The following is a 20,165-nucleotide window of genomic DNA, read 5'->3' on the forward strand; positions in this document are numbered from 1 at the left end:
AAATTTCTAAAATTACAATATGGTAATGTTTTGCTCTTAAATAATTTTTCATTCTTCTATCTATTTTAGTTATCACAATAGATGCATAGCTATATATTATAACACTTTTCGGTCTTTAATAAAGCTCATTTTTCGATAAAGAATTAATTTCAAGAAGTGATGATACTCTAAAAAAATATAATTCACCTTTATCTCCATCAAACACTCTAATGAAGACTTAAAACACAAAAAATAATGAATAATGAACTAAAAAGAGTAGGGAACTTTTAGAGTTTCTTATATTATTTTTCTTATTTAAGAAATAGTATGTTAGTTTTCAACTTATACACACTTGAAACTTAATGTCCAAAAGACAACAAAACATAAATAACGCTGAAAATAATTAAATTAATACATTAACTACGACTAAAAGATTCTTTAAATATAAGAAAATATCATACTTTGCTGTGCTCCATATGGCCAATGCCACCTTAAACTGTTTTTATAGTCTGCATCATTACTTAGCAATTTTCTACAAGGGATTTTCGGACTATAATGAAGAAAGTTTCGACCATCAGTCGTTGTTTTCATCGACGCCCCCTTCCTCTGCCTCTTCCATTACATCGGACTCAGTTCGGGATCCGAAAGAATTAAGGGGCCTGCTTCTCTTGATTCGAGACCGACAAGAACAAACAATAGGCACACGAAAAGGGTTGATAGCAAATGTAGTTACACAATTGCTGCAGGAATGTTCCTTCTCCTGGTTTGTCTAGTAGCTTTGGTTTTCTGGGGGAAGGTTATTGCATTTTAACATGGCTGTTTTTTGCTCCGAGCTGCGGGTCTCAAGACGGTGGCTGGCCGGTAAACGGAAACGTTGTTGAGCCGGAGGAGTACAAGAAAAGGGTGATCATGGAAGGGTTCTTGCAGAGGAATCGTCCTAAGGTACTAGAGAGGGAAGATTCGGAAAGAAAATAAAGTAATTTTTGTTGAGTAGCGCAGGCAAGGTTTTTGGCGTGTGTTTGTACTAGGAGGACTGTTCCCTCTCATTTCCTTCTTAACTGTTTTTTTATTCTTTTGCGTAGTTTTTGGCAGAAGAATGAATCTCGAGATTTTGACAGGAAATAAATCCCTTGTGAGTGGAAAATGGATTGCTTCCCATGTTGTAAGTGTGGATAGGTGCAAGATAGAAGCATAGTTGCAATAGAAGTACTTATCGGATCTAATGTTTATTATACGTGTATGTAGATATTGGAACTCAACGCTCGCAACCAAAAGGCAAAGGCTTCTAAGTCATTTCACACGCAGTGATGTTGTCTGTATGTTAGTTGATAATACCTGTTTATCATTCAAAGCTTTCCGATGGTTGTCTCCGGACTTATATGTTTCATTATCTTACGATTTATTTAAAAATCAAGCATCGAATATTAGTTTATAGTTTGATCAAGTAGTACAATCACAAAAATGGTGCTTATGCTATCATGGTTGTAGTAGGATCAGATGCCAAACCTGATATATATATGTTATATTTTAGCTCAAATAGCTAATGGGGAAAAGATACAGCGGGACGTATTACCATGTTATGTTTGTATTATGAATCATTATCTTGTGGTTATACCTAGAAGTACTGATTTGACATGAAGACTGTGGAAAGTATATATGTCCTCTAATTGAAGTCTTACACCCTTGCTGAAGGAATAGGAGGACGTGATATAAGAATAAAGATAATGCAAAAGTAATTGCATTTTAGATTTGAGGTAAATTTTCTATTTTTCTGCCACAGAAAGGGAAATGCAGGAAGCTAATTAACAATTGTTTAAAATCATAAAACATGGCTAAGCGAAGATTGATGTTGGAATATTGAAATGGTGATACATGGCTGGAAGGAGAGTTTTGAGAACTCAGTCCATTGCTCAAGTAGTCATGCATTTGCCAAAGGATGCAGCTGAGTTAGGAGTTTGATAATATGCATAAGTGGATCCTTCATCTTGCCTGAGAGCCTGGCATTCTAAAAAATGGGTTCAAACTTGTATGTAGAAACCCTTCTGAGCATGTGTGTGTGTGTGGATATAATATTCTTTTTGGAAATCCACACTTCATTGTCCAGACAGCAACCACCACTATATATGCCCATGACTCCTAGGATATTGAATGCACATGCCCTGGACATATTAAACTACAGTGATACTATTTCAATTTTTTTGGATAGCCAGCTGAAGCTCCTTGAGTTTTCATAATATTTTTTGCACGATCATCTTCGTACTAACGTGAATCAATGGTCATCTACTTGGTGATGATATTCTGTGTTTGATATATATAGTTTCAGGGTGTAAGATTTCAACTGGCTGTCAGAAACTTGTCTGACTTAGAATGAGGAAGTTATCATGCAATAGTTGCTGGAAATGGTGTCATGGAGCATGTCCAACATATGTCTAATTAACCTATCAAGGATAATCTTGTCTTTAACATCTTACGAATAGACATTATGGTTAAGCTAAATATACGAGGACAGTCATGTAGTTTGAAGATGTTGTCTTAATTTACTTTCTGATTTCCATGTCTTTCCCTTATCTCCAATTTAAGGAATTATCGACTCTTTTCCTTTTCCTTTTTTGTTGAGTATGTAGAAAAATATTAGTGTCAGCTAAGGTTAATAAAGAAAAGTAGAATGTGGGAGAGCAAGAATGGGAGGTTGAGGACCACATAGAGCAGACACATCCTGACACTATATATCTTGATCTGGGCTTAGGGCTTTGTTATTTACTGTCTCAAGGTACAAACACAAGGAACAGGTGACAGGGGCTTTGTTTCTTTTTCATGGAATGGGGTGTTTGAAAAGTGTACCTTTGAATTACAGTACAGGCACACATTTGATATGGTATGCCACCATATAGACGATTCAGATTTATGCTCAAAGTTGGTTCGCATCCACACCTAAAATCTTACATTGAAGTTCAATGTACACTGTCTGCAACTCAGATGGGCTTTTGCAGTGCTGTACAATCTGCATGCCAAATACTGTAATCACACTCTCTGACTGTGTGTGAGAGAGTATGTATTGGTTGGAAAGAGGAGAGAGATGGATGCAGATATGAATCTCAACTAAGATTTTCGAGAAGAAGTGAGATTTGGCTAGTTTGCCAGGAGTAGTTAGGCTTGTATAAAAGTTGCATAAAGCCACAACTAACAGTTACTCTATATCCCATCATCCTTATGCCAAATCCTCTCACCCCAAGGGACAAATCAATGCCAACCCCTTATTCAAACACACTATTAAAAATCTAGACATCCTAATAAAGTATGTCAGCAGCTTTAATTTCCATACATATATATATATGTATGTCTTTGATTCTTGCTTCCCCCCTACAGTTAAACTCTCTACACTACACTATCATTAAGTATAGTGTTGGTCATCAGTTATTTTCATGGGCATCAATGAAGTAATCTAACATCTACGTCCCAACTTATCCAGAAGCAACGATGTCCAAACGTATAGGTATTGTGGGAAGAACCTGAGCAGCATGCATTAGGGGTCATAATGTCATGAATTCTTGATGTTGATATTCAGGTTCTAGACTTCATCATAACTCTCCAAATCCTACCCTTTTATAATATCATGAAATCTTTATGTTGATGTTCAGGTTCTAGACTTCATCATAACTCTCCAAATCCTACCCTTTTGGGACAAAAACTCCTCCACCACTTCATGTTTCACAACACTAATTCGATTTACCTTTTCCAGAACCAATTATTATTATTATAAGTTTATTACTGTTTATCTTCTTTTATTAGTTAATGTATCATGAAGTACTTGTGTGTATATAGTCAGATGAATATGATACAATTTTTTTTTTTAAAAAAAAGAATCAGTATATGATAAAAGCGGATATAATGATTAACATGAGTGCAAGTGGTGGATGAATATAATAGTATATTGACGGTTAAGAGATAATTTGGATAATTTGAAATAAATAAGTACATTTATTGATATAACTATTTAAATATATAATTATTATTTTAAAAATTATTATTATTTTATTTTAAAAATTAGCGTGTGGTATCAACAGACCATCGCCTGTAAGTAAATTGTCTGGATAAAGAGCAGTGATCTTCATTTCATTTGATTCCAAGTGTATAATACGTAAATTATCAATCGACTATCTTAAACATGGTAGTATCAGAACAAAAATTTATATTATTTAGATCAAAATAAAATAATGTTTGTAAGTATATATGTTACATCCACACGCTCCACGTTCTAAGACTTGTTTGGTGAAATTCAAGCATATACAGATTATAATGAAATATTACAACGAGCTTCTCTGATAATCAGCATAATTGTGAATATTCCTTTATTGCTTAGAAAATTAAAAATACCCATAATGTTAATTTGATGGAATTATATAATTCTTGGATTGAGATTTGAAATTGTCAACTTTGTCCTTGTTGTATATATATATTTTTTCTTTTTTTAGTTAAATTTTATAAAAATATTTGGACGAAGTGGATGAAAAATTTTAAAAGTTTATAAAAAAAACTATCCACTGGGTCCAAGAAAAATTTTAAAAGTTTTTAAAATATAAGTAAAATTATATTTCACAACCATAAAGGGGCTTTTGGCAACTAATTATACAGAACGAATGAAAATTTAATGAAAACTAACATATTGAGCTAGTTGTTAGATGATCATTAAAATCAAGAGATATTGAACCCGATTTTAGGAGTAATTATGCATGAAACAGTGTATTGTCGCTCATAAGATTGGCAAAAATCTCAATTTAAGAGTCTATACTCAGGTTTAGAAACACGCTTTAAGGCATCACATTAGTACTCAAACTAAGCAATTTTTTGCACTTATTTTCTGATCCACAATGGTGAGAAGCTAGAAAAAAAAATGATAACTTAACATGGAAAATTAATTGGCAAAATAAAAGGCATGTGAGGATTATTTATTATTTTTTACATACGACTCGATAAAGTAATTAATATTTTAAATATAAAATATTCAATTAAACATATCAAAATAATTTTAAACTAAATAATGACAAAATTGTAATATTTTGTCCTGTAAATAACAATTTGAGGATATTTCTGATCGAGAATTCATAAATTGATTGAAAATTGCATGTGTAGTGCATGTAAGGTGCTATGTAATCAAATTGCCGATTCTTTTTAATTACAAGACCGCAAATTGCCAAAGTTGATTTGAATAACAGTCAAAATTGTAGTCCCCCTATATTTAAAAGATTAAAATTATAATTTTTTCATAAATAATTGATACACATGAAAGAAAAAAATAGATAATAAACTATTATACATAAATTAAACATGCACCCATATTGATAAGATTCTTATATACTGACCACTTCTTATGTGTAATATCTGAATGATAAGGGGAAAAGCATACGACATCTTATTTAGATCATTTATTTTCAATCCTGCAATAAAACACCATGAATTAAGTGTAATTATTTGAAAACATGCATGATTCACAAATTAAAATGTGTTCAATTTTGAAAAAAAATTTCAAACCAAATGTTCATATTGCACAAATTAACAGCAACATTGATTTTCATGTCCTCAAGATTCGGAAATATGACATGTCTTGAGGAGACAATCCAAAAGTTCAGACATAAGATTTTTTTTTGTATTCGAATTTTTGGGTGTATAAGTGTGTTGGATGTATGAGTGTAAAAAAAAAAGTTGGGGAAAATATGGCAAGAAAGAAAGAAAAGTAGTTATAGTCCAAATTGAACAAAACAAACATTCCACATTAATATTTTGTTAGCTCCCACACAACATGATGTTAATGTTGTGGAAGAATAGAGTATTAATCTTAGGACATGTGCATTTTTCTTTGTTTTTTGGCATATGGTATTGGAAAAGCAAACAGTACTGAAGAGCAGGTGAAGTCAGACTTTGGGATCTAATTTCCAGTTATAGAACTATATATATATATATATAGAGAGAGTAATCGATTAGCAAAATCTCATAATATATATATATATATATATATATGTGAGCAGATGTGGACGGAAAGGCCACCAAAAAATCTCACTCTATCTCATTGCTTTTTTATATGCTGCTTTTAATGTTTGCACCCCCTATTTATTACACCCAAATCATTAATATTTTTCCAATTATTTGCTTTTTCTTTTCCTAATCAAATCGGATTTATTTAGAGTGTGTTTTTACATATTTGACTTCTATCTACTCTACGTTTATAGACCTCACGTTATTTCGATGTGATTGATCGACATGGATTGTTATTATACATATTCTAAGAATTAATTTAGTATGTGTGTATTTATGATTTTTACGTACCTATTTTAGTTGTCTTGAATGATCGAACTGAATTTAAATCTCAAATTCGTTATACATTTGGAGTTGTCAAATTTTAGAATATTAAAAGAATTGATAAAAAGAAAATATTTTGATAGCTTTGTAAATAAATATATATGTGAAGAAAATATGTCAATCAATTGTTTGCAAATCTATCTTTGCATGTTTAGTTTTGAAATGAATTTGTAATATTTAAAACTATTTATGGTTTATATGTAAGAGACTCATTGCCACGTCATACATACAGTGTGTAAGTAGAATGATCATGTTTATACCATGTCTCATGTATGGTATGGGGAGCATATATGTATATATATGTATATGTGTGTGTGTGGACGTAGATGTCTTTCTATTTTTCATTACCAAAATGGACCCACCCTTGGCCCACATAACAATATTCTCTGTTGATGTTCGTTTATTTAAAAAATATTATAAGTTATAAAATAAATATGTTAAATGATTATTTTATCTAAAAATTTAATTTATTAAAAAAATATTTGATATTTTAGCATGTTTCTTTTGTTATTCTTTGATGTCATGTTAAACAATTATTTCATGGAAAAATTTCGGCTGTAAAAATAAGAAATTTAATATATAAAAAAAATGCAGCCTCTCATATATAATATTCTAAAAAAATTATGTTTGGATTCTTTTAAAAATGAAATGGTGGAGTTATATTCTACAGAATCGGAGTCGTTGGAAAAGGGAAAACTGGAAAAGGCTTTCTACGCTGCTAAAGACAAATGCAGAAAAGTGTGGCAGTAGTAAAAAGTGGAGTGCTCACATCAACCCTTTCTGTACGGACACACCCAAAAACCTTCATGAAAACCCCCCCACATTTTGCATTTCTCAGCTGTACTTCTACTTCTGGTTCCTACCTTTTTTCTTTATTTCTCTCTCTCTACATCTCCCTCCCTCTGTCTCTCTCTCTCTATAACCTGTTTCACATAGCCACTGTTCCATTAATTCAAAGCCCACTCTACCTACAACAATGCCTACTTCTCTCCTCATGGCGGCCAATGACCATCAACCCACAAACCCACCGCCCCCCCAAGATCACGATCACGATCACCACCCAGTACGCCGTAGTTCTGGGAGGAGGAAGCCCAGGGGCTGCGACGGATCATCTGCCGGGTCGTCGCAGAAGAAGAAACAACCGCAGAGAGGGATGGGAGTTGAGAAGCTTGAGCGGTTGAGGATGCAAGAAAGATGGAAGAAAATGACTGAAATCAACACGAAAAACCAGGGTTTTACTGCACCCTCATTTCCTGATCCTGCTTTGATCAATGCTTCTTCTGTTCCTGTTCAGCTTTCCAAGTTGGGTGGCTTTGCGGCTCCGGGTGTCCCCCAAATGGGTTTGAGTCAGAACCAGAGTTATCTGGGTTTTCATGGGCAGATGGGTGTTGGTGGGTTGGCTTCTGATCAGCCTCATTATCAAACGGATCTGTTTGGAATTGGGTGTTTGAATAATTCGGGTTTTGTTGGTAAGAATGTGAGTGGGATCTCTAAAGAGCTCTCTTCCACCCCAAATGCTGTCAACTGCTACTCAGAACACTGTAATGCTTGCCACAAGGTCAACCTAGTTCATGCAATTACTTAAAGTTTTTTTCAAAAGTAAACCTTAAAATTTGTAGTAAAACATATCTATGCATTCTTATATTTGCAGAAAAAGAAAGTAAATGGTGCGAACTGGGGCGGCGGTAGAGCTGTGAGATCAGACATGTACACGCAAATGTGCAACGTTGGAGACTGCGGATTCTTGGGGTTAAACGTAGGAGACAATCAGAACATCATCAACCAAGAAAATCATCAGGGCCTTGGAACAAAAACACCGTCGGTACCTCATCAGGTTGGAAATGGCAAGCAGGTAATCAATCTTCATTATCCCTCGTTTCACTCAACAGATACCTAGTTAGCTATTTCATTCTCAACTTTTGAGGTTTGAATGTCATAAATAACAATTTCATAGTATAATCTCCATAATCTATGTACGATTCAGACAAAACCCGCATTTTGATTTTCCCTGTGAATTACTATAATGAATGGAACTGTATATATATATTGAAATCATGCATATAGATATGTATATGAATTTGTAGGGCGTAGAGGTTGTGGCAGTGCACATGAAAGGATCAGGATCAGGTGGTTGGGAGGGTGGGAATCAAGTGTTGATGGAGTATGAGTTCTTTCCCTCAGCAGGAGCAGGGAAAGGTGGCGATGAGGTGGTGCAGCAGGAGGGAGGTTCATCGTCAGAAGCTTCTTCTGGATGGATGGCTGGATTTGATCATGCCTCAATCAATTGCATTGATCTGTCTCTGAAGCTCTCTTATTAGCTAGGTAGGTAGGGTAGGAAAGTGGGATACTGGATATATACATACACCTGCAGCAGCTTCTCATGTTTTTAGTTTTTGTCTTGAAACATTTCAGTGAAATGCGTCTTCTCCACACCACTAAAACACAGCCTTTTCTTTGCCTTTTTGGTTGTTAAACTACTTTCACTATCTCCACAATGGGCCAATACATTCTCTCTGAGTTTCTTGCCTCCACCCTTCTCTCTCTCTCTGTCTCTCTCTCTCCCGCTCTTGACCTGATCATCATCATCATGCTTTTTCTTTAATTAATATTTGCCTCACTCTAGTTTAGTTGTACCTGGTAAGTGCTGAAACACAAACTTATGTCTGAGAAGTTTCTGTAAGTGGTATAAATGGTAATGGTAGTAGCAAGTAGTTAGCGTTAGGACAGGGAGAGACAGGCAGAGGCAGCTGGACTATATATGTTGGCAAGTTATACATACAATGTGGTCTGTAATCAGTATAAATTTTGATGGCGGTATTACCCTTACTTATGCAAAAAGACAGAAAAGTCCCTCCTTTTAGGGGTAGAAAAGCCTAAAAGTTGGTGGGATCTGCGTACCAACACCCGGGTCGGGTCTTCAAAACCCCAACCTGCTCCAAAACCCGAAAAACTACTCGGTTGGAAGACTTGATGCTCCACCATGCAATTAAAAGCAAGGAAGAGTTCAGATGGAAACACGTGGCCTAGTTCATATGTACACTTGAATATTATAAATACTTTAGATATGAGTGATTTTAAAGTAATTTGTATTTATTGATTTCAATTATAAACTTTCAAATCACATATTTCTATCTCGATTTGAACTAATTTAAGTGTTGGAGGGTATTCGTACGTACTTTCATTCTCAAGACCTATTAACAATTTGAGGTGAATACATGGCTAATCTAGACCAGTCAAGGGAGATCGCTTCTTCGATTTGGTTCAAATTTGTTTTATGCAGATGACTTCTCAGTGCAAAACCAATAAGCTAAGCTAGCTGAGTATTGAACAAAGCTTTTTAATTAGCTAGGGTGATTGATGGCTAGACCACCAATTCTTGATTGCCTATATATATAATATTTCAGGCATCCTCTCTCCACCGCTTAATTGATTAACTATACATATTAAATCTCCATTTTCGTTTAATTATGTATATACATATATATATATATATATAAATATATATATATTCAGCCACAACAAAATGAATTCATGACCAATCAAATTAACGTTATTATGAAGATGAAAAAGGGATATATATCAAATTCTTGGATGAAAGTAAGATCGATGCAATTAATTTGTTGTAGATTGAGAGTTTTTTTCTCTTTTTTTTTAAAAAAAAATTAGCGCCTAAATTTATGGAAGATGTTATGTAGTTATAGATTTGGTAATTTCTTAGAGGGCTTTGGTATGTATTTTTTTTGTAAAAACAGTATGAGAAATCTGAATTGGAGCACATTTTGTTTAGCAAAAGACTAATTAAGCTAAAAAAAGCAAATGCACATAATCATATATTTAAATGTAAATAAGATAACACTATAATTAATAGTTGAGGGCATTGTGTCGGGTACAAAAAGCGTGAACGGCAGGATTCGAACCTGCGCGGGCAGAGCCCACATGATTTCTAGTCATGCCCGATAACCACTCCGGCACGTCCACCTTTGATTAGTTGTCGGCCCATTCCAAAAACTGATCGACGCGTTCAAAACTCCGACGACGCAAATACGTTATGTAGACGTAGTTGCCAAGTAAACCTAACCCACTGGCCACTGGCTATGCATTAGCATTATGAATCAATTCGTAGCATATTCCAAAATTCCCCCAATCTTTTTACTAAATTGCATTTCTTACCAGTCCTACCTCTTTCACCGATTTTAAGCCCCCCTCCCCCCCTACCCCTACATTTACTCTACACAACATCAGTCAATCTTCCTACCAAAGTCAACTATTCAAAACCCTACCACCGAAATGCAGCACCCATCACCGGACTCCGACCTGCCTCCCCTCGCCGCCATCAAGGTCCGCTCCTCCTCCCCTCGCTTCCCTCCGCCAACCACCCCACTTTCTACTGAAACTCCCACCGCCAACGCCCAGCGCAAGATCGGCATCGCGGTCGATCTAAGTGACGAATCGGCTTTCGCCGTCAAGTGGTCCGTCCGTCACTACCTCCGCCCCGGAGACGCTGTTATTTTGCTCCACGTTCGCCCCACTTCCGTCCTCTATGGTGCTGACTGGGGCTCCGTCGACCTCTCCATCGTCGACGCCGAGAATGAGGAGTCTCAGCAAAAGCTGGAAGATGATTTCGACACCTTCACCACTACGAAGGCGTCCGATCTGGCGCAGCCGCTTGTGGATGCGCAAATCCCCTTCAAAATCCACATCGTGAAGGATCATGATATGAAGGAGCGGCTTTGTTTGGAGGTTGAGAGGCTTGGATTGAGTGCTGTGATCATGGGGAGCAGGGGATTTGGCGCCACAAAGAGAGGGAGCGACGGGAGGCTTGGCAGTGTTAGCGATTACTGCGTGAGGCATTGTGTCTGTCCTGTTGTTGTCGTGAGATATCCTGATGAGAAGGACAGCGCTGGAGGTACTGGAGAGCCTGTGGTGTCAGTGGCATCTGCTGCAGAGGATGAGGACGAGCCTGAGTATCATGATGCATCTGACGATAGAAAAGGTTTGTGCCTTTTTCTAATTGTTCAATGGCAATGTTGTTTTATTTGCTTGTGTCGCATTTCTTCTTTCCTAGTCTAATGTTTTTTGTGTGCATGTGCTGTTGGTAGCACTAATGATATGTAGATTGTAAATTTTAATGCTGTGAACTATGAACAACTGGTACTTAAGATTATCCGGGACGGTGCGGGCCTTAAGGATAAACCCGCCCTATATGGAGAAGTGACAAGTTTAATGCTCGTTTGAGCGATGAATAGTGTATGTAAGGGTTAGAAGGTTCTTAGGGTACTTGACTAAAACTTCATGGATTTTGTACTGCAAAAGTTAGATTCTGCTGTTGCTCTTTATCCGGATAGTAATCGCCCCAAAAGAATCTGAAAATTAATTTTTGCTTCCATTGTCTTCAATTTGTTTGTTTGTCTTGGTTACTGGTACTTAAGATTATCCGGGACGGTTCTTAAGGTAAGGATAAACCCGCCCTATATGGAGAAGTGACAAGTTTAATGCTGGTTTGAGCGATGTATAGTGTATGTAAGGGTTAGAAGGTTCTTAGGGTACTTGACTAAAACTTCATGGATTTTGTACTGCAAAAGTTAGATTCTGCTGTTGCTCTTTATCCGGATAGTAATCGCCCCAAAAGAATCTGAAAATTAATTTTTGCTTCCATTGTCTTCAATTTGTTTGTTTGTCTTGGTTACTGGTACTTAAGATTATCCGGGACGGTGCGAGCCTTAAGGATAAACCCGCCCTATATGGAGAAGTGACAAGTTTAATGCTGGTTTGAGCGATGTATAGTGTATGTAAGGGTTAGAAGGTTCTTAGGGTACTTGACTAAAACTTCATGGATTTTGTACTGCAAAAGTTAGATTCTGCTGTTGCTCTTTATCCGGATAGTAATCGCCCCAAAAGAATCTGAAAATTAATTTTTGCTTCCATTGTCTTCAATTTGTTTGTTTGTCTTGCTTGAACCAGTAAGCTAAATCTTATCGGTGTTGTCTAATAATATTCTTTTCTGTTAGTGTTTCTTATTTGTTCTTATGTCCATGGATGGCATGATCGAAAGTTAAAATATGGCCATCTCTCATTATTAGGTTATTCAGTTTTAGTTCCTAGCTCAATTTTGTAATGATTAGACCCCTTATTAAAAGGCTGAATTTGCAGTTTTCCGAGTTTCATAAGATCTTTTGTGAAAGTATTTTTACTTCTGGTTGCACGTTGTATTTTACCGACCCCATTAAGATTTTGTGTATATATGTGGTAGAGTTGATTTTGTGCATATATGTGGTCCAGCATAATGTATCTCCACTCCAGCAATGGAGCTATTGATGTTTCCGCTCTTGTTGGTGTTAAGTGTCTTGTCTTCCCATTAATAATTATCAACATTTATATGCTAAGTAGGATGGATAGTTTGATATAGTGTGGTAAAATAACTTGTTGAAATTGCTCTCTTATTAACTAGTTACTGCACCACTTAGGAGCTCATTGCCATCTAATACACCCCCTTTTTCTTAAAACTTGATAAGTTTCAAGATCAAGTTTGACTTGTTTAACTACTGCATCATGATTGTGTAAATGTTGTTTTTCTAGAAAAAGCTATTGCTTGTGCTTTGAACTCATGGTAATGAGTCTCACCTTTTGTATGCGATGAATCAATTCAAGTACCCCTGGTTATAGTTTGTAGGAGTGCAGAACTTGTATCTGGGGTGAAGGAAGCGAACTCCCAATTTTCACTATAGGAGCAAGAATTGAGTTTTATATGGTGGCTGATGGCCTGAGGACGCTGCATGTCTCAGCCAGACAATGGGACATGGGGAAAGGAAGAATGAAAGTTTTGGAGAAGGAAGTAACAATTACTATATCATATTTAACCAATTACTGTATCAATTTTATGGTTTAACACCTGCTGATCAGATCTGTTTGGTGTTGATACTCTGATGATGACTGGAAGAGACATTGTGGGTGCTCCTTATCCTTTTGAGACAGGGTTTCGCATCTTTTTGTTGGGCCAGCTACCTCTCCCTTATGTACATAACTAAAATATTCATTAAGCAGGTCTATTTGGAGATAGTGGATTAAGTTGTTATTTGTTTGATGAGATCAATAGAACCTTTGAACTGAAGTGGGAAAGAAATAACATAATTGAGGCTCCCAAAGGAAAAGTGATGGTTGGTTCTTAGTCTTGTTTAAATAAGATGACAGGTTTATTAAAAAACAATAGAACATCTGGCTTTGTTTAGATTATGGGTTTAGGTACACATGAATTCATTATTCATTTCCCAGCCATGTTCCATATGTCATCCATGAAATCATCAATCACTTCTAACACCTACCTGAAAAATAAACATGGCTTCATTTGATAAACACATGCTGAAATCTCCCTGTGATTTGAATTGGCAAGACTTTTGATGCTGAGCTGAAAAAGAGAGAAGGTAACTTGGAGCTAAATTATCATGACTTACGACTTTTTTATTATTTCTCTATGCCCTGTTTGTTATGTTCTTTTGAATAATCTCAAACTAAACCCCTGCTTTGTGAGTGTTACTAAAAGTTGTCTGTCTGACAGATTCCTAATTAAGACTCGGCTCCATGGATCCATGATTCCATTTCATGCTGCAGGTGTGTAATTTCTGTTTTGTTAAGTTTTCCCTGTCTATATTTTCTCTGTCTTTTCTCTTAATATTCTGTTTCAATTTATCTAGTCCCCAGTTGGAGCTGCAACACAGCATGCCGCTTCCTTTGAGCTTGTTGCTTTTGTTATCAACTTCTGATGTTTGTTTTATGCTATCTATTTGCAGCATGTAGAAGGCATGGTCTACAAGCAATACTTCATTTGCGAGAATTACTCAGATACTTGCTATGTGGAATATAATGTCATGTATATCGGACTGATGGTACTTTTATTCCATATTATGTGCTTTTGTAATGTAACATTGTTACTTGTATCTTAGATGAGTTTTTAGGTGCTGAGTTGAGCATTACTTGTCATATTCCCTCTGCAGCATCTATATGCCTGAGAATAGTTCTAGAGTATCCTTGCTCTAGTTAACTAATGAGTTAGGCATGCTTGACTTGAATAAGTACTTTTGTTCATATAACATGGCAGTGGGGCGTGTTCCTTTCTCAATGAGTTGCGATGCCAACGGTTAGTGTTTTGTTATGTTATGACCTGTCTATTCTTTAGTGTTTATTCCAATTCCAATTACTATAATCAACTTAATCTTGATTGGGTAATGATAAGAGCTAGTGGTAAGAAAAAGTAATGGGCGGTATGTGGATCGATGTTAATCCCCAAGAATCTCAAGTCATAAGTTCATCAACATAACAACTTTTTCGTCAACGGTTAGGCATGACTGGACTCTCAAGTTTTCTTAATTTACGCCGAGTTGTATGGTATCTTGAGAATGATCTGACGTTAATGATTAGATGCCATTTGAAAATTCAAACCATATCACGACGCATCATCTCAGTAATGTGTCTGAGGATGGTGACTTGCGGGCTACATTTATGCGGGCTATAGCTGTTTGAAAATTGAATTGAATCTAGACTATCTAGTTGAAGCAGGCAAGATTAGACGAATTTGTTGGTAATTTATGTTATCACGAAGTACGAGTTCTCTTTTGACGAAACTGGGTTTTCCACAGCATTGATACTACAAAAGTTAGTTTTCTCTTTTTTCTTTTTTTCAGGGGATAAGATTTATCCTGTCATTCAAATACTCGTCGGTGAAAAACATCAAAAAAAAAAAAAAAAAAAAGTCATTCAGATGAAACAAATAATTGAGCATCAAGGTAAACAAATGCTTACATTTGTGAGATTAAAATTCATAATTTTTTTTTTATTCTGAAATTATAATATTATCATTGAAGTTCATTCAGCTTATGAAAAAGGAAAACTTATTAACCGGGTACTAAACTAATCCAACTTCAACACTAGAATACGTGTGTTTATGAAACACAAGATTAATGTGTCTTTAACTTATTTTTATGTATGGGACAGAAACAACTTAATTCGTTTTTAACTTATAAAAACACAACATCCCAAACATACCAATTTTTGTTTTTTAAAAAAAAGAACAGTTACATATATTTCTATATTTTTCTCCATCTCTATCTCCCAGAACAACTCAGAAATAAAAGCAAACAAGACAAACATGATGGTTAAAATCATTGGAGGCGGTAGAAATGAACAAGAGTGATGAAGGGCAATGGAAGAAGCAACTGATCGCATGGTTGGAGAATTGTGTCGACATTTATTAGTCCTCACTCTTATCCGTGAACAGGATTCAGATTCAGAGAACTTCGCCGAAACTTCAAACCATGATGAGCAGTGCAACTGCAGGTGCTATTAGCCACAAGTTTTTAGTCTGCGAAACAGCGTTGGTTTTTGGCCTATGGTCCCCATCCCACCCTTCTCCACCTCACATACTCTTTTCCCCATCACCACAAAAACAACCACTTTCACCTCCCACCTATCCAAATTCTCTCTACAAACCTCATTTACGCTACAAATTCCCATCATTTAACTCATTCCATGCACCTTCCTCCTCCTCCTCATTTTCCTTTTTCTAGTCAAAAAAATGTGTATCCAAATAATAGGTTGTGTTTTTCGTTTACATTGGATGGAGGTGTTGAATGTTGATCAATATTTGTCACCAATTTGAACGTTGATGGTAATGGCTGTATCCATGTAAACAGTTACATCTTCTAACTTATGTTTGATAGTGACGGGGTGCTTGGCATAATTGACGTCTTAGGACATACATCTGGCCTTTTCAATTGAACGATTTTATGTTGAAAAAATATTTTACTAGAAAATAAAGACCATATACTTTTTCTAACTAAACAAGCCAACTTACCACCTGACACGAAATGGGATCGTATATAAACTCCTCCTTTAATCTAAACAAATTCAATACTCAAACCAAAGCCACACATACACATACACACGAAAAAAGAAAAAATCATAGTGGTATCACCTTAGAATGAGCGACAAGTGCCACAACCATTACAAAGTGAGGAGGACGTATCCGAATTAGGTAGTGGGAGAAGCAGCCACGCCTAGGCGCAGGCCATGGTTATGGGCAGCAATTGTTGGTGGGGACTGCTTCTTGGGACATCCCCATCCCCATCCCCATCCCAATCCACATCTCACTTGTCATTGCTAAAGTCTTAGTTTTGCTCAACCTGCTTTCTTTCACGTTTCATTGAATGTATCACCACACAACACTCTCCACAAACCAAGTGGTGAACTCAGAGTCAGAGGCACACCACTTTATTCCGTTTTGGGCCAATTCCATGCAAGTAGCAAAAAAGCCGTCATGTTTTCCAGCGCTGGATGCACCTTCTGCGCTGCACACACTTATTCTCTTCTATTCTTATTGAATTGTGTGTCTCAAGTCACAAGTGTAAAATAAATCATAATCACTTCTTAAATCAAATTCACTTGTAACTTAACTTCAATACATCAAATTTGTATTTTGTAAAATTTTAATGGATTCAATTTCAAATTCAGGGAAATGTTCTACTTTATTTAATATATAGAAATTATGCGTATAAAGATTATTTTATGTATTTTATTTGAATATCCTTTTTTTCATATATATATTTAGAGTGCATATATAAAATGAAATAGAGACGTAACAGTAAGATTAAAAATAGAAAATTCAATCCACTGGGGAAAGCAAGAGCTAGCAATCAAAGGCTAAAGACTACTTCGTATGATGATATGAAATCAATACATGATAGTACTAAAGAAACATCCAAATCCACCAAAACTTAACCATACAGACAGAAAACTTCAAATAGAAAAAGAAAAAGGAAATAATAATTGGTTGGTGACTGATAGGAGCAGAAGAGAACAACTAATAAATTAACAGTATAGTTTGGTAATTCTGGTTAGGAATATGAGTATGGGGAACAATTCCAACAACCACGAGATGATGTTGAGGGGTTCAAGAATCAGTCTCTGGTGAGTTTGCAAAGGCCTAATATCATTGCTGATGCGTCTCCCTCTTCTGTTACAATTTCTTGCTGGAATCTTCGCAGTTTCTCCACTATGGTGGCGGTGCCTGATGACGGCGCTGCCTGCTCCGACAGAATCAATGCACTATCACTGCTCCTCCTCCTCATTTTCGATGGTCTAAACAAGCTCAGTGAAGAACTATAGTTCTCGTGTGATTCTTGAAAACTCAATTCAGATGAACCCAGTACCGTGTCCAGATTCTGTGATGAACAGCATCCATCCTCATCCTACACGTAAATCGCCAAGAAACAAATCAATCCCAATTCACGGAAAATCAACTTGAAATTCAAACAGGGTTCATCAGTTAGAGTATTTAGAACACAAGAAAAAGCAAAGACAGAGCAAAATATTACCTCAGACTCAAACGGGTTGTCGCGGGTTCTCTTCGAGGACGAAAAGGAAACATTCTCCTCCTCGCTGCTGGAAGAACTAGCCGTGGTGGCGGGCGGCGGCGAATTAGAACTGGAAGCCGACCACGGCACCACTTGGTTCTCTCCATCCTCCTCCTCCTCCTCCTCATCTTCATCACTATAATCATCGCTGTCACTGTAATACTCCCCATCATCACTCTCACTCTCCTGAGAATCGAATTCATCTCCATTCTCACGCATAGTGCTGGAAGCCCCTCGATTCTCCCCATCCTCAGCACAAGCCTGGCAGATAGAGACAGTTGGGCCGAGCTTCAACCCGGCAGCCTTCCAGGGCGTGGGCAAGTAGCAGACATGGCAGAGGAGGTTCCGGGAGTGTTTAGCCACAAGAAAATTGGCGGCATGGACCTTCTCGTCGCAGTCCCAGCAAAGGCTAGCCTGATCGGACTCGCAGAACATTCTTGCAGGGTTGCTGCAGAGCTCACACCCCTTCTTAGACATTGAATCGATCAAATTTCTCTCACACTTGAACAGGTTTCCAATCTCAGTTGGGGGATGGGTGAATGTATGGATATTTGCTTCTGGGCGTCGGGGGGTGTCTGACTCTTATAAATAAAGAGGAGGTGCAAGTTGTAGCCACTTATAGAAGCAACCTTACTTGTCTCTTCCAAACCCAAGAAACCGCCCCCACATATTCTTGCTTTTAACTTTATTTTATCTAATCTCTTTCCAAACTTTTTATTTAAAATAAATTTAGTTTTTCAAATTAATTATAATAATTACAAATATATATTTATTTTATATAATTAGTTTTTTTTATGAATAATATATTAATTACATCCTAATCATTAGAGAACATCTCAATCGCAAAAGAACCAAAAGAAAAGGGGGGAAGAAAAAAGGAAGGGAACAATTACTTTTGAGGAGAAAAGAAAGAATAATTGATGTAAAGAAGATATGGGGATGGGCCAGGTAGGATACCAAATCAATCAAAGATATACAAAATATTTAGGAGCCATTTGATTCATCGCCTCAGAATCTGGGTGCAATGACATGGCCACACACCGTCCCATAATATGATTCTTGAGTGAGAAAGGATGAGAGAGAAAGAGATAAAGATCAAGATCAAGATCAAGAACGAGAGAGAGATAGAGAGAGTTTTAGGTTACTTTTTAAGTATGTGGATAGGAATTGTGAGAGGTTTGGAAGGTTCCCTGTATAGAGACTTGGGTGAGGAATGAGGTATGAGTTGAGGGATGGGAGGTGCATCTTCTTACACGACCTCTATCTACGTATTGTAATGTTTTAGTACACCAAGTCCCGATGCTGATGACGTCTACCCTAATGGGCTGTGGATCCCCACCCCCTACCCAATCGGAATAGGATAATATCTATGTATTATAATAATATAAAATTTCACCTAGGATTTTAGTTAAAACTGCCAATTTGTGGTCTTGTCTGATGCTACATCCCTGTTTGTGGGTTAACACCAAATACCAAAGAATTCAACCAAAACAACTATTATGTTGTAGCATCAAATTTGGAAAAATATTTTGTTTTAGTTGAGTTTCAGTACGTACAAATTCACCCTACTAACTTTCAGATTAGATTCTATTTATAATAGTAATATTTCAAAAGTTTGTTTAGAGAAAGTTATAAAGAAATTTATTAAATTTCTTATATTTATAATAGAAATACATATGAAAAAATTCATTTATTTACTGAAGAACTAATTTGTTGACTCAATAAACACATAAATAGCATTTTTCTAAAAACAGTATTGTGTTGATTCGAATTTAATATTCATAGTGCACTTACCATTAATTATCGTACTCTGTGAGAGGTGTATCTTTATTACTAAAATAAATCTAAATTCAAAACTAATAATATCACTTTGCGATTACTATAAATACATAATTATTTCTCAACAGTCGATAAAAGAAGTATTTAGATTTAATAATAATTAAAGTAATTAGGAGGATAATTTTGTTAAAAGTAGTTGTCGGGAATGTTATGTCTGGAAAAGGGAATGACTAATATCTTATCTTGCGAGAAAAGAATTCCTATGAAAATAAGTATTTTTAAAAATAAATTACACAAATTATATATACAGGAAAGGATTCTCATTTTGAGATGGGTTGATCTCCGGGCTATTAACTTCAGTTGGGTTGGGTTGATTTCTTGGTTGGGCCTTTTAAGATGGTAAGGCCCAGTCCAGCACATGAGGAATTGGGGACTTTTCTTCTCAGAAAGACTGAAACTTAATACCAACGAGGAATCATAAATCTCATCAATAGTCAATACATGTTGGCAGCTTCGAATTTTGTGTATATATATATATATATATTTTGTGTGGATATAGTCGTAACTACTGTATCTCTAGGACAACATCCATGCATTTTAGGTGTTTGGGAAATGTATGGCGAAGGGATGAATTACACAAGTTGTGCTCGG

The 20,165-nt window shown here is 36.2% G+C and overlaps 3 protein-coding genes and 1 non-coding gene across 5 annotated transcripts; 2 read left to right on the top strand and 2 right to left on the bottom strand.

Annotated features, from left to right (window-relative positions):
- Positions 7,192-8,774, top strand: LOC105175127. Its single transcript, XM_011097474.2, has 3 exons — positions 7,192-7,891; positions 7,985-8,185; positions 8,418-8,774. The coding sequence occupies exons 1-3, from the start codon at positions 7,310-7,312 to the stop codon at positions 8,649-8,651; spliced, it is 1,017 nt and encodes a 338-aa protein (XP_011095776.1). The 5' UTR covers positions 7,192-7,309; the 3' UTR covers positions 8,652-8,774.
- Positions 10,230-10,311, bottom strand: TRNAS-AGA. The gene has a single exon. It is a non-coding gene; the product is annotated as a tRNA-Ser (tRNA).
- LOC105174785 (universal stress protein PHOS34) lies at positions 10,529-14,482 on the top strand. 2 transcript variants are annotated; one of them, XR_848858.2, is made up of 4 exons: positions 10,529-11,326; positions 12,997-13,751; positions 13,886-13,938; positions 14,118-14,482. XR_848858.2 is itself a non-coding variant. In XM_011096974.2 (3 exons), exons 1-2 carry the CDS (start codon positions 10,621-10,623, stop codon positions 13,891-13,893), a joined length of 714 nt encoding a protein of 237 aa, XP_011095276.1. In that variant the 5' UTR covers positions 10,534-10,620; the 3' UTR covers positions 13,894-13,938; positions 14,118-14,446. The 2 variants fall into 2 exon arrangements, 1 of the variants encoding a protein (XP_011095276.1); XM_011096974.2 differs by lacking the exon at positions 12,997-13,751 and having other exon boundaries at positions 10,534-11,326; positions 14,118-14,446.
- Positions 17,010-18,332, bottom strand: LOC105174786 (zinc finger protein CONSTANS-LIKE 4-like). The gene is made up of 2 exons (XM_011096975.2): positions 17,697-18,332; positions 17,010-17,570 (listed from the first exon to the last, which is right to left on the bottom strand). Exons 1-2 carry the CDS (start codon positions 18,210-18,212, stop codon positions 17,280-17,282), a joined length of 807 nt encoding a protein of 268 aa, XP_011095277.1. The 5' UTR covers positions 18,213-18,332; the 3' UTR covers positions 17,010-17,279.

This window comes from Sesamum indicum, linkage group LG12 (genome assembly GCF_000512975.1).
Source record: "Sesamum indicum cultivar Zhongzhi No. 13 linkage group LG12, S_indicum_v1.0, whole genome shotgun sequence".
NCBI lineage: Eukaryota > Viridiplantae > Streptophyta > Magnoliopsida > Lamiales > Pedaliaceae > Sesamum > Sesamum indicum.

Bases quoted from the DNA above. Each gene is read 5' to 3' on its own strand.
- LOC105175127 (XM_011097474.2), top strand. From the start codon at position 7,310: ATGCCTACTTCTCTCCTCATGGCGGCCAATGACCATCAACCCACAAAC. The intron at 7,892-7,984 runs GTCAACCTAGTT...TTATATTTGCAG, and splicing joins ACTGTAATGCTTGCCACAAG to AAAAAGAAAGTAAATGGTGC. The intron at 8,186-8,417 runs GTAATCAATCTT...ATGAATTTGTAG, and splicing joins AGGTTGGAAATGGCAAGCAG to GGCGTAGAGGTTGTGGCAGT.
- LOC105174785 (XM_011096974.2), top strand. From the start codon at position 10,621: ATGCAGCACCCATCACCGGACTCCGACCTGCCTCCCCTCGCCGCCATC.
- LOC105174786 (XM_011096975.2), bottom strand. From the start codon at position 18,212: ATGTCTAAGAAGGGGTGTGAGCTCTGCAGCAACCCTGCAAGAATGTTC. The intron at 17,571-17,696 runs GTAATATTTTGC...ATTTACGTGTAG, and splicing joins ACAACCCGTTTGAGTCTGAG to GATGAGGATGGATGCTGTTC.